Here is a 14,253-nt window from a genome sequence, read left to right as displayed (position 1 = left end):
GCATGCCTGTGTGTTTCGGCTGGTATTATGTTAGGTGTGGAAAATATTCTGAGATTACGCGGCTGTGGATGATTCTGCATCGATGCAGTGACACTCCATAATCGAATAGGGAAAATGTAATTGTAATTGTAACAGCCTGTCACTATACTTTACATGGAACACTTGTGATCGGATGTTCTTTACATGGAACACTCGTGTTTTGATGTTCCGTCGCGTAACACCGCCCCCCTCCTCTTGTCCTCAGACTCGTCCTATTGGATCGTCCCCGTCGATGATCCAGCCGCCGCGTCACCTAGACCCCTCCCTGCTGAAACAGGCACCTCACAAACCCTACTTGGACAACTACATGTCCCACAATGCCCCTGAGCTGCAGAAGGACCCCGCTTCCCTTGGCTCCTACGGCAACTTTCCTTTAGGTATATATTTAATTAATAATAATAATGATGAAATGAAGACTAATAAATCAAATGAATGACTAACGAAATGGTTTATTGATCTCTCCCCTGCAGGCTTGAACTCTAACCTGAATGTATCCATGGACATGAGCGGTGGTTCTGCTGGTAATAACAGCGGTGGAGCTGTGAGCTACAAGGAGCCGCCCCAGTCCAGACTGAAGAAACTTTGGGCTACAGATCCTCTGGAGCAGAACAGCAAACCTGGTACAAAGTGCTTCACAAAATAATACAGGAATGGGCTATAATACGCACACACGGAATATCTCTTCCTACCGCCGGGCCGCTTCCCTATACTTCCTTCACAGGTGTTACCCGATTATACTAATTAACCCATTTTGGGCGGGAACCCCTTTTGGTGTTAGCATTATATTATGCTTAGCTTGTAGGTCTGCTATTTTTGAAAAATCGAATAACCACTGACAGAAACATAGCTTTTTCAGAAAACTGTCAGGATGTAGAAGACATTTTTAGAATCTGATCTCAGGTCAGAATGGGTTCCATGGGTTTGGTGTGCAGTGGTTCTCAAATGTTCTAATTTCAAGGACCCCCATGACTCTGAGAGTGCACAAATGGAACCAAATGGACCCTTACGGCTCCAAATGGACCCGTAACCACCCGTACGGGGACACTTTGAGACCCACTGGTGTTGCAGAGTGTTTCCAGTGAGCCAACATGCTCACATGCAACTAGCAGCACCCCGACTCTGTTTGACCAGAACAGAACAGAGCCTTCATTAGTGTCATCGGTAACACCTGTGAAGGAAGTACGTAAGGGGGCCCAAGTTCCTTCCGAAATGGTTAGTGTGCCCGTTGACCGGTTGAGTCACCAGGGTAGCCTTATGTTCTACTCTAACCACTGTGTGTTCTCCAGGTGCTATGTCGTCTGGGCTGCGTCTGGAGGACTCCCTCTACAATTTCCTGTCCCCTGACCCCACCCCCCTGAGTCCTCCCGGCCAATCAATGGGCTCGGTGGGCGATGGCTGGCCCCCCCGTGCCAACTCCCCCCCTCACCCTGGAAACGCCGTAGCCTGGCCCCCAGGTTTGTACGCGCACGCGCGCACACACACAGAAGTACACATGTGAAATGTATCGCTGGCACACATGATTGAAGCATGCATTCGGCATGCATCTATTCTCACTTTCTCACTTTGCTGTTCTAGAAGATAAGAGGGTTTATCCAGAGCTGTAATGCACAGTAAAATACTCAAGTGTTCATTTAACTCGGTGTACAAATGTTGGGTACAGACTTTAGTTCCGACATACTATATTGGTCCGATTGTCATTAGACCGACAACCTACATTAAACCCTAAACTAACCATAAATTCATGTTTTCTTCAACTCTGTAATTGTCCATTTATGCATGTGGTTAAGGTACCTTTCACCCTAAACGTATTCTTGATTGACGTGACGGGGAAATAGTGAATCTTATGCAACAGAGGTGTTGTAATAGTGTTTACATCTAGTGGTTGAATGTTGTCTATTAATGAGTATTTTACTGTGTAGCAGCCAGGCCAAGTAGAAATGTTGCAAATAAGGAATAAGAAACTAAGGCTGGTGAAAAACTAAGTGGCTAGTTCATAATAGAAGTTTAAAACAGTTATGCCGGCTGCTACGTGTGGGTTATCCCAGTTTTCTTTACTTCTATTATGAACTAGCCACTTCAATAAAGGCTTTTTAAACAGTTTTTCACCAGTTTTGCACCTTCGCTACCCTTTTTGAAATTCCGAGCACCTAGACCTTTTACCTTTTTTCGTAGAAATGTGTTGTGATTGTCTGTAATTTGAGGATTATTTCTGTGTGTTTGTTCTACAGAGTTCCGGCCCGGGGAGCCTTGGAAAGGTTACCCCAACATTGACCCTGAGACTGACCCCTATGTGACCCCTGGCAGTGTCATTAACAACCTCTCCATCAACACCGTCCGCGACACAGACCACCTCAGGGACAGGAACAATGGTACCCCATACATCAATATGTCTATACGTTGACGAATGGTTCCGTGGCAAAGACTTGGTCTTGTCCGTGGCCAATGTTTGTTGTTTTTACACACTATTATAATGTAATTTTTTTGATGAAGATCCAATTACTGAATGTCTCCAGGTTTTCTTCAGCATATGTATGTTTTTTATTTACTATGACACTATGGCATATAAGGAGTCCACTAGTGATAGCGGTTCTCAAAGGTTTTATTTGGAAGGACCCCTTAACCCATTTTAGACTGTCGATTAAAATAATGTCTTCTAAATCCTAACTTTTTTCTGAAAACCCCATGTTTCTATGTCAGTGGGGCTCAACCTTTTTCATGTCAAGGACCCCCAGAATTATCTCTAGTGGGCCACGGACCCCCATCTCAAAATATGTTGTTCCAGGGACCCCCCAGAAGCCAATACTCTAGTTAAAAATGTTCGCTCTGAAATATATATTCAAAGATTTGTTAAATTTATAACATAATGTTTAAAACACCAAAACGGGTTCCCGCCTAAAATGGGTTAACTCGGAGTGTACAAATAGAACCAAATGGACCCGTTCGTTCCATTTGTACACTCAAGAGTTGAATACTTGTTATGATCATTCAGGCCTAGCGCTTTATGTGTTTCTGGTATTTATTGTCCACTCATTTTGTATGTCCTGTGGCAAAAATGGAATTCTAACACTAGCCAGCATAGCGATGACCCCTGATCCACCACAGGAAAATGAACAATGGTGCTAACTGAACTAATGTGTTTATGTAAGACTTGCACCAATGGTGGACAAATAACTGGCACAGTGTAATGGCAAATGTCTGTAGTTTGTGTCTGTTTTAAGCAGTCTGTTAAAAGTCAGCAACTGGCGCCTATTTTGGGCGGGAACCCCTTTTGGTGTTAGCACTATGTTATGCTGGAATCAGTTTGTTTTTTCCGCCCCTTGGAAATAAATCTTCCACACCAAAGTTCCAGACTAATATCTATGCAGTGATAAATAATCTGGCCATGCCACTGATGCATATGTATATCCTATTTTGGGCGGGAACCCCTTTTGGTGTTAGCACTATGTTATGCTTTAGCTATTGAAAAATAGCAGATCTACAAGCTCATAGCGAGCTTGTAGGTCTGCTATTTTTGAAAAATCGAAGAACGACTGAACATGGCTTTTTCAGAAAACTGTCAGGACGTAGAAGACATTTTTAGAATCTGATCTCAGGTCAGAATGGGTTAAGCCTGGTCTGTGTTTATTGATTTGACTGACAGAACATAAATGTTAAGTTGACCGTATTGCGAGCTGTCCAACTGGTGGTCAGCGGTGGTCAGCCACTCAGCCTCTATGCATGCAGGGCACGCTCGGTCACTAAAGTGCTTTGTCTGTGCTTTGTGTGTTATGTTCCAGGGCCATCCTCATCATTAAACACCACGATGCCTTCTACCAGTGCCTGGTCATCCATTCGTGCCTCTGGTCACAGCGGTTCCCTCACCAGTACAGCACAAAGCACTTCAGGTATGCACAACACCGCTGAGCACGCCCTCCACTATGTCTCAGGGCTTTCACTTCTAGTGATTTTCACTAGTTGCCTAGTAGTTTACTATTATTAATAGTTTACCTATTATGCAAAAAAAGCTAGTTTATTTTTTTTATGTACATTTAAAAACTGTGTACATTGGTGACTATAACTATAATCTAGCTGATCTTGAGGCCTATAAAAACAGGCCTTCTTATCAACTACTGTAGTACGATCGAGATCAACTAGTAGATTTACTAGTCGACTAGTTGCTTAAGCCCTACTACGTTTAGGGCTGCAACTATCAATTACATTCTTTCCATTGATGACTTTTTTGTAAAATAATAAAATAATTCCTTTTTGGAGATTGAAAAAAAAAAATACATTAACATGGAAAGAATTCAAATTGATTTTTATTATCAACTAAAACAATTTAATTAACTCATGTGGGCATGATGCCCCCATTCATTATAATATATTTACATTGTGCTTAGCTCACTGTCTTAACTTGTTAAAATGAGTGTGCAGGTATTGTACGGTGTCTTTCGGATGGGTCATTTTGCGGTCACATAATGTTTTTATTGTTCTATGCAAGTCATTTACACCCTAAATGTGGACAGATTCTGGGTTAACTCGTCCTGTTCTCCCCTGCCACTCTTCCAGCCAGACCCAGTGAGTCCAAGTGGTCTCCCAGCAGTGGCCCCGGATCCAACTCCTCCTTGGCCCATGAGCTGTGGAAGGTGCCCCTGCCTGCCAAGCCCCTGGCTGTGGCGGCTCCATCCAGGCCCCCGCCAGGCCTTACCGGACAGAAGCCCAACTCGGCCTCCTCGGCCTGGGGGGACAGCTCTGGCCTGAGGCTGGGTGGCTGGGGTGCCTCCGAGTCCCGATACACACCTGGTGAGTGTTGGGGGTGGAGTGGGAGGAAGGGTGCAAACACAGAGACATACACAAACTCAATGTGTACACAAACAGTGTTGGTAAGCAGAATTCAGAACTGATGTTTTGGTGGAATTTGGACACAATACTGCTGCTATCAGTGAGCAACTTTTAACTTGTGGTGTTTGTGTGTGTTTTTGCTTGCTTGCAGGTTCCAGTTGGGGTGACAGCAGCAGCAGCTCAGGGAGATCACAATGGCTCGTTCTCAAAAATCTCACCCCTCAGGTACACACTAGTAACTACACATACACACGTTGAGATTTAATTTGTCATGACGATTCCTTTTGTTCTTTAAGACTGTTTACTGTTATATCACTGTAGTAGTCATTGGCTCCTGCACACACATGCATGTATTGATGCATGTGTGTGGCATCCTCCTCTCTCACACATACACACAAAAAACATGTTTCATATTGCTGTGGCCCCCTCTCTCTCTCTCGCTGTTGCTGGAGTGAGACTGAACTAGTAAAAATCACATGGGCGCCCCCACAGCCACCAGTCTCTGGCCACGTTTACACAGCAACGGCCCCTAGAGTGAAAAGTCAAAATAAAATATCAGATACATGCCTTCTGTTTAGATGGCAATGGCGTTATCGGCGGTTGAAAACATAACAAAGTGAAAACCCCTTCCAGAGTGGAAATCTTTTAAAAACGCCCCGCCTGGCGTCTCCATGTAAACGGGCAAAATGGTGAATACGCAAAATGGGCTCACGTCGACTCAAGTTTATTTCATTACTGCAGAGCCGTAGGCGATATTTGAGTTAAGTAGGATTAGCCTGGCCCAGCCAGCATGCTTTCTAGTCTAGAGGGGCGGGTAGCGCATGGAGCTTGCGCTATATTGGTCGGTGAACCAATATGAGGGCCTGCCCCTTCCCTGGTTGAAAACGGCGGAGAAAAGTGACGTCACCATATTTCGAGCGACGCCCATCTGCAGGCTACTATAGGATGACTGTAAATAAAAGCCTGCGTACCGAGGCTACTATAGGATGACTGTAAATAAAAGCCTGGGTACCGAGGCTAATATAAGATGACTGTAATCACTCCCTCGCCACGCTCATCGTACGGATAGTGTGTATTGTGTTGTTTGTAGTGTTGTATTGTTTTACAATGGACAAGCAATAGTCAATGCATTAGTGTTAAAAATGCCCTAGCTATGCAGCAAATGGCTATAATAAATCCATCTTCTTTTCTCCATCCACACGACATTCACAACATTGCGAAATGAGGCGGGGGCATGTGTTTGAGGCAAGCGTCATCTGCGCAATCTTAGGCAATTTTTGTTTACTTAACGAGAACCATTTGTTTGTTGATCATTGCCCTCCTTTGTCTGGGTGTATATCTGACATGTCTTATGCATGCATGTTTTCCATTACAAAAAGTACTTTTAACCATCCGTCTCGGGCTCTTAGTCAAGATTACTCCTTAACACCTTCCAGCATCCAAACATTTCTCCGGAAAGGGAGGTGATATACATTGACGTCATATCGTCATTCTGAGCTTCGGGGAAAGGCGGTCTCAGACATTTTTGGAAGAATTTTCAGACGTTGGAAGCAGTTTGTGTAGGACTTAAATTTAGCCGTTGGAAAGTGGACAGAAAATCTCATAATCCAGCCTGTAGTTGACAGTAGAGATCTGTTTGAGGGCTAAAGTGGCAGACCAACTGTCATCGCCATCCTCAGAGCCCAGCCGCTAGCGGGGCTAAAAAACCACTTCTGCCTGAGTTGAGGGACTTAACCCATTTTGGGCGAGAACCCCTTTTGGCTTTAGCATTATGTTATGCTTTAGCTATTGAAAAATAGCAGATCTCAAGCTACGAGCTTGTAGGTCTGCTATTTTTTTTGAAAAATCGAAAAACCACTGACATAAACATAGCTTTTTCAGACAACTGTCAGGATGTAGAAGACGTTTTTAGAATCTGATCTCAGGTCAAAATGTGTTAAGTCTGAGCCGTCGAGGGACTTTTATCATAACTGTATGTATTTAATTAGCATAATTCTGTGTTGTCAGATTGACGGCTCCACCCTGAGGACTCTGTGCATGCAGCACGGGCCCCTGATCACATTCCACCTCAACCTGCCTCATGGTACCGCCGTAGTCTGCTACAGCTCCAAGGACGAGGCCGCCAAGGCTCAGAAGAGCCTGCACATGTAAGGGCTGCGGGCGTACACACACACACACACACACACACACACATGCACTCTCTAACTATAAGACCAGTAAGACGCCTGAGCGTGAGAAACGACTCGCGTGCACTGGCCATATATGGAGCGTGTCTAGAGTGTACAGGGTGTGATGAGGTCAGATCAACATATGGAATGTCGGAACAGGTCAGCTCCATATATGGAGATCGAAGGGTGGCAGCGGGGTCAGTGTCTTGAATGTACAGGATTTGATGAGGGCCCAGGTTGGGCCGTGCCTTCATTTTCGGGCCTGTTGAGAACTCTTTCCCGTTTTCCCCGGCTGCACAAATAACTTTGGGGCAGGCTCGTCTAGACTAGAGTTTAAACGGACAGGTCAAAGTCAAAGGGAGACATCGAAGAGGAAGGATGGATGGGGAAGGATCAACATATGGAATGTCGGAACAGGTTAAAATATAGGATGGAGATCTAAGGGTTTGAGGTCAGATGTAGAGTTGCTGGCCAATATTGATGACATCAGGGATCACCATATATGGGCTTAACTGCGACTGCAGTTCACATTTACTATGACATCAGGGATATACATCCCTGATGATGTCTTATGATGACCTAGGCACCATATATGGGCTGATGTCACGATGACTCGGGGGGGCTTGCCTGGGGTGACCACCCAACCAACACACACACACTGACAGGAAATGCTAGATTCCATATTTAACTGCGACCTACGGTCGCAATAACGTAAGGGTTTGCAGTTCTAAAATGGCCTAAATTAGCTTTTATTGCATTAATGACTTGATAGTGATGTAATTTTGAACTGCGTTTTTATCGTATTGTGACATTTATGATATTGTCAAATATTGAATCGTTACCTGAACACACACACACGTTCTCAACATTTTAACTGTCTGTCTCCAGGTGTGTTTTGGGGAACACTACTATTCTGGCAGAGTTCGCCAGTGAGGAGGAAATCAATCGTTTCTTTGCACAAGGGCAGTCATTGGGCGCTCCCTCCTCGGGCGGCTGGCAGGCCATTGGCTCGTCTCAGAGCAGAATGGAACAGTCCCACCCCTTCCCTAGCCGTGTCCCCGAGCCCAGCCAATGGAACGGCAGTGATCTCCACAACTCCTCCCTCTGGGGCGGGCCCAACTATTCCACTAGCCTATGGGGGAGCCCCAGCGGCACAGAGGGCGGGAGAATCAGCAGCCCTTCTCCAATCAGCTCCTTCCTTCCGGTGGACCACCTGACAGGGGGCGGGGACTCCATGTGAGAACCGCCTGTCAATCAAACACCAGAGGAGGGGTCAGTAGAGAATCCTAACTAATCACCACGAAAAAAAGATATAAAAACATAAAAAAATAAAAAAGTAAGTAGTTTAAAAAAACACAATGGCACTAGTTGGACTCTCTCACAATGTACAAAAAAAAAAAAAAACGGGGTGTCCCCTGTGGAAAATAAGTTACGTTTCTCTCTCTGCACATATGTCCACTTTGTTTTAGCCCAAAAACATATCAGTCGGAATACTTGAATCATACAGGCCAATTCTATAATGTGAACGGATGGACATTCGCTTCCAGGTAGTGCTCTTTCAGACCGAAAACACAAAAAAAAGCTTCAATCAAGCTCATTATTATATTTTTGTTTCATTCATTCATGTTTATTTGAATTCCAATTCTTTTTATTCTTATTTTTAACTTTTTCTTTTTTTTGTTTTGTTTTTGTTTTGCGTTTGTTTGCTGACAATGTTGGAGTATGAGCTTTTTAACTTTGCACTGAATGTGGTTTTTTCTCAGTATATATAATCTGCAATATAGAGGGAGCAGCCAGTTTTTCCAGTGTAGCTGTTTACTCATTGAGGTCCTTACCGTGTGTATGTGTGTGAGCGTACATGTGTGCCTGAGTGACTGAGTGACTGAGTGTGTGTGTGTGTGTGTGTGTGTATGTATGTATGTATGTATGTATGTATGTGTGTGCGCGCGTGCGTGTATGCGCTCCTCTCTGCCTTGGCACGCCTACCTTACTGCGTTGTCGTGGAGATCAAGATCAACAGATAGTTAAAAAGAGAAGAAAAAAAAAGCTGACTGAGGAGTATCTAATGATTAAAAGTGACATTAAAAAGTATTGCACCAATTTTGTGTTTTAAACTAAAGAACGTTGAGCTCTGCAGTGCAAAGGACTGTAGCCGCAGCTGGGACTAGCGAGCCCCGCCCACCCTACTGTAGGGGGCGGGGCCTATCTAGCAAGCCCCTCCCGCCCGGCCCACCCCTGCTGGGCGGCACACCGGGAGGAGGGGAAGCAGCACTTTCAGAATAGGCTTTCAATGTTGTTTTGGAGGTGCCACACTGCAACCTCTTGTTTACAAGACTTAGGAGGCACAACGTGTGTTCATTCTTCCTTCATTTTAAAAGAGAAAATGGAATAAAGTTAAAAAGAAAAAGAAACGGAAAAAAAAAAAAAAAAAGGAAAAAAAAAACCCCAATGGAAGAAATTACATTGGGGAGGGAAAAAAAGATAAAATCTAAGAAAAACCAAAAAAAAAAAAAAAGAAAGTTTAAACTCTTATTGAGGATGAAGACGATGCTTTGTAAACTCTGGGAATTCGGATCAGTGTTTTTTGGCCATGGCGTTGGTTATTAGAACTATTCCTCTTATGTCTGCTAAATAACCAGCAATGGTTCTCAGGAAATCAAGCCAGTTCCTCCCCCTCTCCCTCCTCCTCCTCCTTGTAGTTGAATAAATTAATAAATAAAAACAACTACTACTCCTTGTAGGAAAGGAAAATCCAACTTTTAGCACTGAAAACTACGTATAGGTCTGTAAGTTTTTTCTCTGCCAAATAACTGCTTTAAGCTGGAAAAAGCTCGTCACACTGCTCCAATATGCTGTCTTTTAGAGAGGAGAACGGCGGACCGGTGGCCGGGTGTGAGGGAGAGCGAGCGGGGGAAACACTGTGGTAGATGAAGGGAGAGAAGAGGAAGGGTGGTAGAATCCTAGAATGCTCCCTCTCTCCGCTCTCTTCCGTCTCTCCGTTCCTCTACCCTTCCCTCGCTCCCTCCTTCCCCCGGCCTCCTCTCCCCATCCTCTGTTCCACTGGTGTTATAAACAAAACAAACAAGTCCCTCCCAGTGGGGGGAGTGTTATTATGTGTGACTGATGGACTGACTGACTCACTGACTGACCGACTGACTGACCGACCGACTGACCGACCAACTGACTGTACGGTGGAAATCTTACATCTCTGTCATACTTGTAAATCCAAGAGAAAGGTGAATTTGTATCTATGCATACTGTAGCCTCTCACAGCCTACAGGGGGGCGTTCTGTTTGGTTCGTTTTTTTCTTTCTTTTTTTAAAATATTTCTCTCAATTTCCACGCCTCACAAAAATATTTTAAATGTTTCAGTAAGTAATTACAACACACAATGCGATATATGACCGTGTATTTTTTGTTTCTCATTTTGTTTTTGTAATCGCTCTCATTGCCACAAATGGTGTTGGAGGGGGGAAAAAAGAAAGGTGAAAAAATCATTAAAAAAAAAAGTCATTTTGTTAAAAAGAAGTCATTTTGGTCGATGATGTTTTAACAGTGCAAAAGTCGTCCACATTTCATTGCCTTGATTCTACTTGTGTCCGAAGATGCAACCTACAAGTCAAGTGGCTTTTACCTGTTTACAAATAGAATATGATTGTATTGTTGTACTGTTTTATTTTGGGGGTTTTTGTGCTCATCTGAAGTTCCTGACCGTATGAATCTCGTCTGTACGTATGAATTATGTGTGCGAGTGTGTTAAGCTGCTCTGTACTGGCAGGTATGTGTGTGAGTTCCACTGCTGAAGTGTGTGTATTGGGTGGGTGGGGGGGGGATTACAGGGTGAATGTATTCCACCAGTCACGGACAAGACAACCCATATGTCTAAGTAACATACCTTGATTTACCTAGTGACAACCAGTGATTGTTTTCAGTTCCCATGATGATGCACAACTTGTTGGAGAAAAAAAAAGCCTCAGAGGGCAAAAGCTCAAGACGTCAGCATTAGGCAAAGCCATGGACCTTAATTTCTTAAATTTGTTCTTCAATCCTTACAAAAACATTATATATATAAGTGTATATATATATATATATTGTTTTGAAGAAGCTGTCTTTTTTTCTTCCTCCACTAGTTCACTCAAGACGTAGCGGAGCCGGAGACATTTGCTGTCGTTTTTTAAAAACGTTATGTTTTGTTTTTCTCTTTGAAGTTTAGCCGTGAATATTTCAAAGGACTTCAGAGCTTAATGTGGAGCTGAGACGTTGACTAAAACCTTGAGTATTAGATAGACTTGACAGTGGTGTGTGCCAGTATTGAAGCGCTCTCTACCAAATAAGAATTCAATCAAACAAAATGCGATTGGTTTACTTAATTCCACATCTCTTTGCTTAAAGAATATATTTCTGTCTCTACTTGTATTATGATTCTATTATTTTTGTTTTGTTTAACAGCTGTTATTAGCGAAACATTGGAACCATGTCTTTTTTATATATATAAAACTTTATTGAGAAATTGAACTGAGGAGCCTTGGATTTTGCACTTGGAGGATTGAAGGCTACTAGGCAGAGTAGAGAGGATGTTGCGTTTTGTGAAAGGGGAGACTGACGAGACAAGACACAGTTGGTTTAAGCCTGTCCATCTGTTTGTTTTGTGAGGATATCGGTGTACTTCGGCTTTTTACAACTGAGGAGAAGGTATGCTTGTGTACTGTGACAGGGTTGTGTGTGTGTGTGTGTGTGTGTGTGTGTGTGTGTGTGTGTACGTGTAATAGACATGAGTGTGTGTTTGGTGACGACAGCATTGAAAATGGAGAACATGACATGGTGCTTTGTCAGTCCAGAGTGTTAGGAGTGCCAGGAGTCTGTTCACGGGTGTTGACCTGCCTGGAGTGGTGTACTTCGGCCATCATAACTGGACCACACAGTAGATGAAATATTTCAATTATATTTTTAAACTACCTGAAGCAGTGTTAAATTTTACCTTCCCTGAGACCTGGTCTGCCTCAGAACTTTAAGTGGTAACGATGCTAGAGAAAGGAAGAATACATAGTGGCTTTTATAATGTAAAAACAAAAGAAGGTTCAGCAACTGTTTGGTCCAGATCTGGTTGCCATGGACTGGTGGTCTTTGTCAAGGAGATGCTTGGCTTGGAGGTAAGGGCTGTTGTGATTGGCTCGTGGCGTGACTCAGGTGAGGGCTTTAGACTTGCCATAGGTTGGTTACTGCCAGCTTCAAGGACAGAGTTAAGCTTGCTTTGGTGTCGTATCCACGATCAGCCCAGGCCTACTCTTTAAATGATAACCTTTAAAGGACCACTTAACCACTTTTCAACCTATCTTCATATAATTGGTCCTCACAAATAATCATGAAAAAATGGCACAATTCTTTTCTACTCAGTCTGTCTCATACGAAGGCTGTGGGCAGTTCAGAAACCGTCTTCCAGTGACATCATCGATGGGGAATACAAGCTAATAGAAACTGCTGGCTTTCTAGTCCTGAAGAGTTGCAATGCGAAAATGGAAGCCATCGTTCTCACGATAATGAAAATCTAAACATTTTTGTAAAAAAAACCTTTAAATGAAAATCTGCCTAATGATGATGTCACTGGAAGACAGTTTCTAAACTGCCCACAGCCCTCCTATGAGACACAGACGGTAGAAAACAATCGTGCCATTTTTTTCATGATTATTAGTGAGGAGTGAGGACCTATTATATGAAGATGGGTTGAAAAGTGGTGAAGTGGTCGTTTAAATATAGAAAATGCCAGATCAACTCTGAGGCAAATGAACCCCACGATTTCTAATCTGTTCACCTTGTGCTTAATTAAATGTTTATGGCAATAAATCTCTGTTGGTGTCATTTCTGACCCAGCCAGTATATAACTGACCTCCAGCAAGCAGCTATGGATCCTGCGTTGCTCTGCTCTTAGAGAAGGGATAAGCGGTGTCCGTTAATGGTCTGGTTCTCCAGGCCGGGTCTGAGGACCACCATTGGTCCAAATGGACCCTTTTTACGGGTCTGTGACTCTTGAGAGTACAACGGGTTAACTCTAGGACATCAATCTACACTGTAAAATCCACAGGGTTAATCCATTTATCTTGGGAGAGTGTACACATGGGACCCTCACCCAATGGACCTGTAAAGGGTCCATTTGGTCCGCCTTGTACACTCATTACAGACCTGTACTGTATGCAAGAGTCCATCTGGAACTCTGGTTCTCAGTGTCGGGTCTGGGGACTACCGGTGTGTTAATGGATTATCTAGTAGTTGATTGTTTACTGTAGTGGTCTCACTCTCCTTCCCTGTCTCGTCAAAACCAGCCTTATACAGACGGTGTGTGTGTGTGTGTGTGTGTGTGTGTGTGTGTGTGTGTGTGTGTGTGTGTGTGTGTGAACTCACTGTCATGCCAAATCGAAAATGGAGGGTGAGAAAGAGGAAAGGGATTGTTAGATCTTTTTTTGTGTATGTTATGCGTGGTGTGTGTGTGTGTGTGTTTTATGTATGCGTGTTAAAAAGCTGGACAATATATAATGCTTGAAAAAAAAGTCATTTGCAAAAGGATGATGTGAGGAAAACCTTTTCAGTAAATGAAAAACTAAAACTAAAAAAACACCATGAGCAATGTACAATCCCCCCACTGCTGCCTAGCAGCTTCCCTATAGGGCCAGGAGAGGGTAGGGAAGGAAGGAAGGAAGGGGCGGGAAGCTGGCCGGTGATTACTATACTACTTTTAATATTTAAGAAAAATGTCACTCTTTTTTTTTTTGCTTTCTTATTCTCTCTTGATATTATCCTGTGAGCAAATACTATATTATGTACGAGTATGCGTAAGACCACACCCATGTCTATTAAGATAACAATGGTTCCTGCTGTTGATCAAAGCGCTAAAGGCTATTCACTTTGTTTGTCGTCGTTGCTGTTTTTCGGACTATACAACAAAACTGTGAGGATTTGCCGTATTTTTTTTTTCTCGTTTATTTTGTCGGTTTTACATTTAGTATGAATACACACAAAACCCAGAAAAGCTTTAGTCTAACCAGCACAAAGACTTGGGGGCACGGGGAGGGTGAGGGAGGAATGAGTGGATGGGTGGGGGGAGGGGGGGGGGGGGGCAGGGGTGCTCAGACTATGCAGTGGAGTGTTTGAAACCCAGGCTTCCATGTCCACCTTGGGTTTTCCTTTTTTTATTTTTTGCTTTCTCTAAAGATCCCAAAAAGGAAAAAGAAAA

At 43.5% G+C, this 14,253-nt stretch overlaps 1 protein-coding gene across 1 annotated transcript in view; it reads left to right on the top strand.

The window, feature by feature from the left end:
• The window catches only part of LOC310869324 (trinucleotide repeat-containing gene 6A protein-like), a 57,541-nt gene extending 44,130 nt beyond the window's left edge, over positions 1–13,411 (top strand). The window contains exons 17-25 of the mRNA XM_083779990.1: positions 245–416; positions 510–659; positions 1,326–1,493; positions 2,268–2,408; positions 3,816–3,923; positions 4,588–4,821; positions 5,012–5,085; positions 6,868–7,007; positions 7,917–13,411. Coding sequence (XP_083636116.1) covers positions 245–416; positions 510–659; positions 1,326–1,493; positions 2,268–2,408; positions 3,816–3,923; positions 4,588–4,821; positions 5,012–5,085; positions 6,868–7,007; positions 7,917–8,268 — 1,539 coding nt within the window. The 3' untranslated portion in view covers positions 8,269–13,411. The remainder of the gene's footprint in view (positions 1–244; positions 417–509; positions 660–1,325; positions 1,494–2,267; positions 2,409–3,815; positions 3,924–4,587; positions 4,822–5,011; positions 5,086–6,867; positions 7,008–7,916) is intronic.
• Positions 13,412–14,253: the final 842 nt, after the last annotated feature.

Source organism: Protomyctophum parallelum (assembly GCF_964188405.1).
Source record: "Protomyctophum parallelum genome assembly, chromosome: 13".
Lineage (NCBI taxonomy): Eukaryota > Metazoa > Chordata > Actinopteri > Myctophiformes > Myctophidae > Protomyctophum > Protomyctophum parallelum.
Note: the sequence above shows the minus strand (reverse complement) of the source record. Positions and strands in the feature narration are given on the sequence as shown.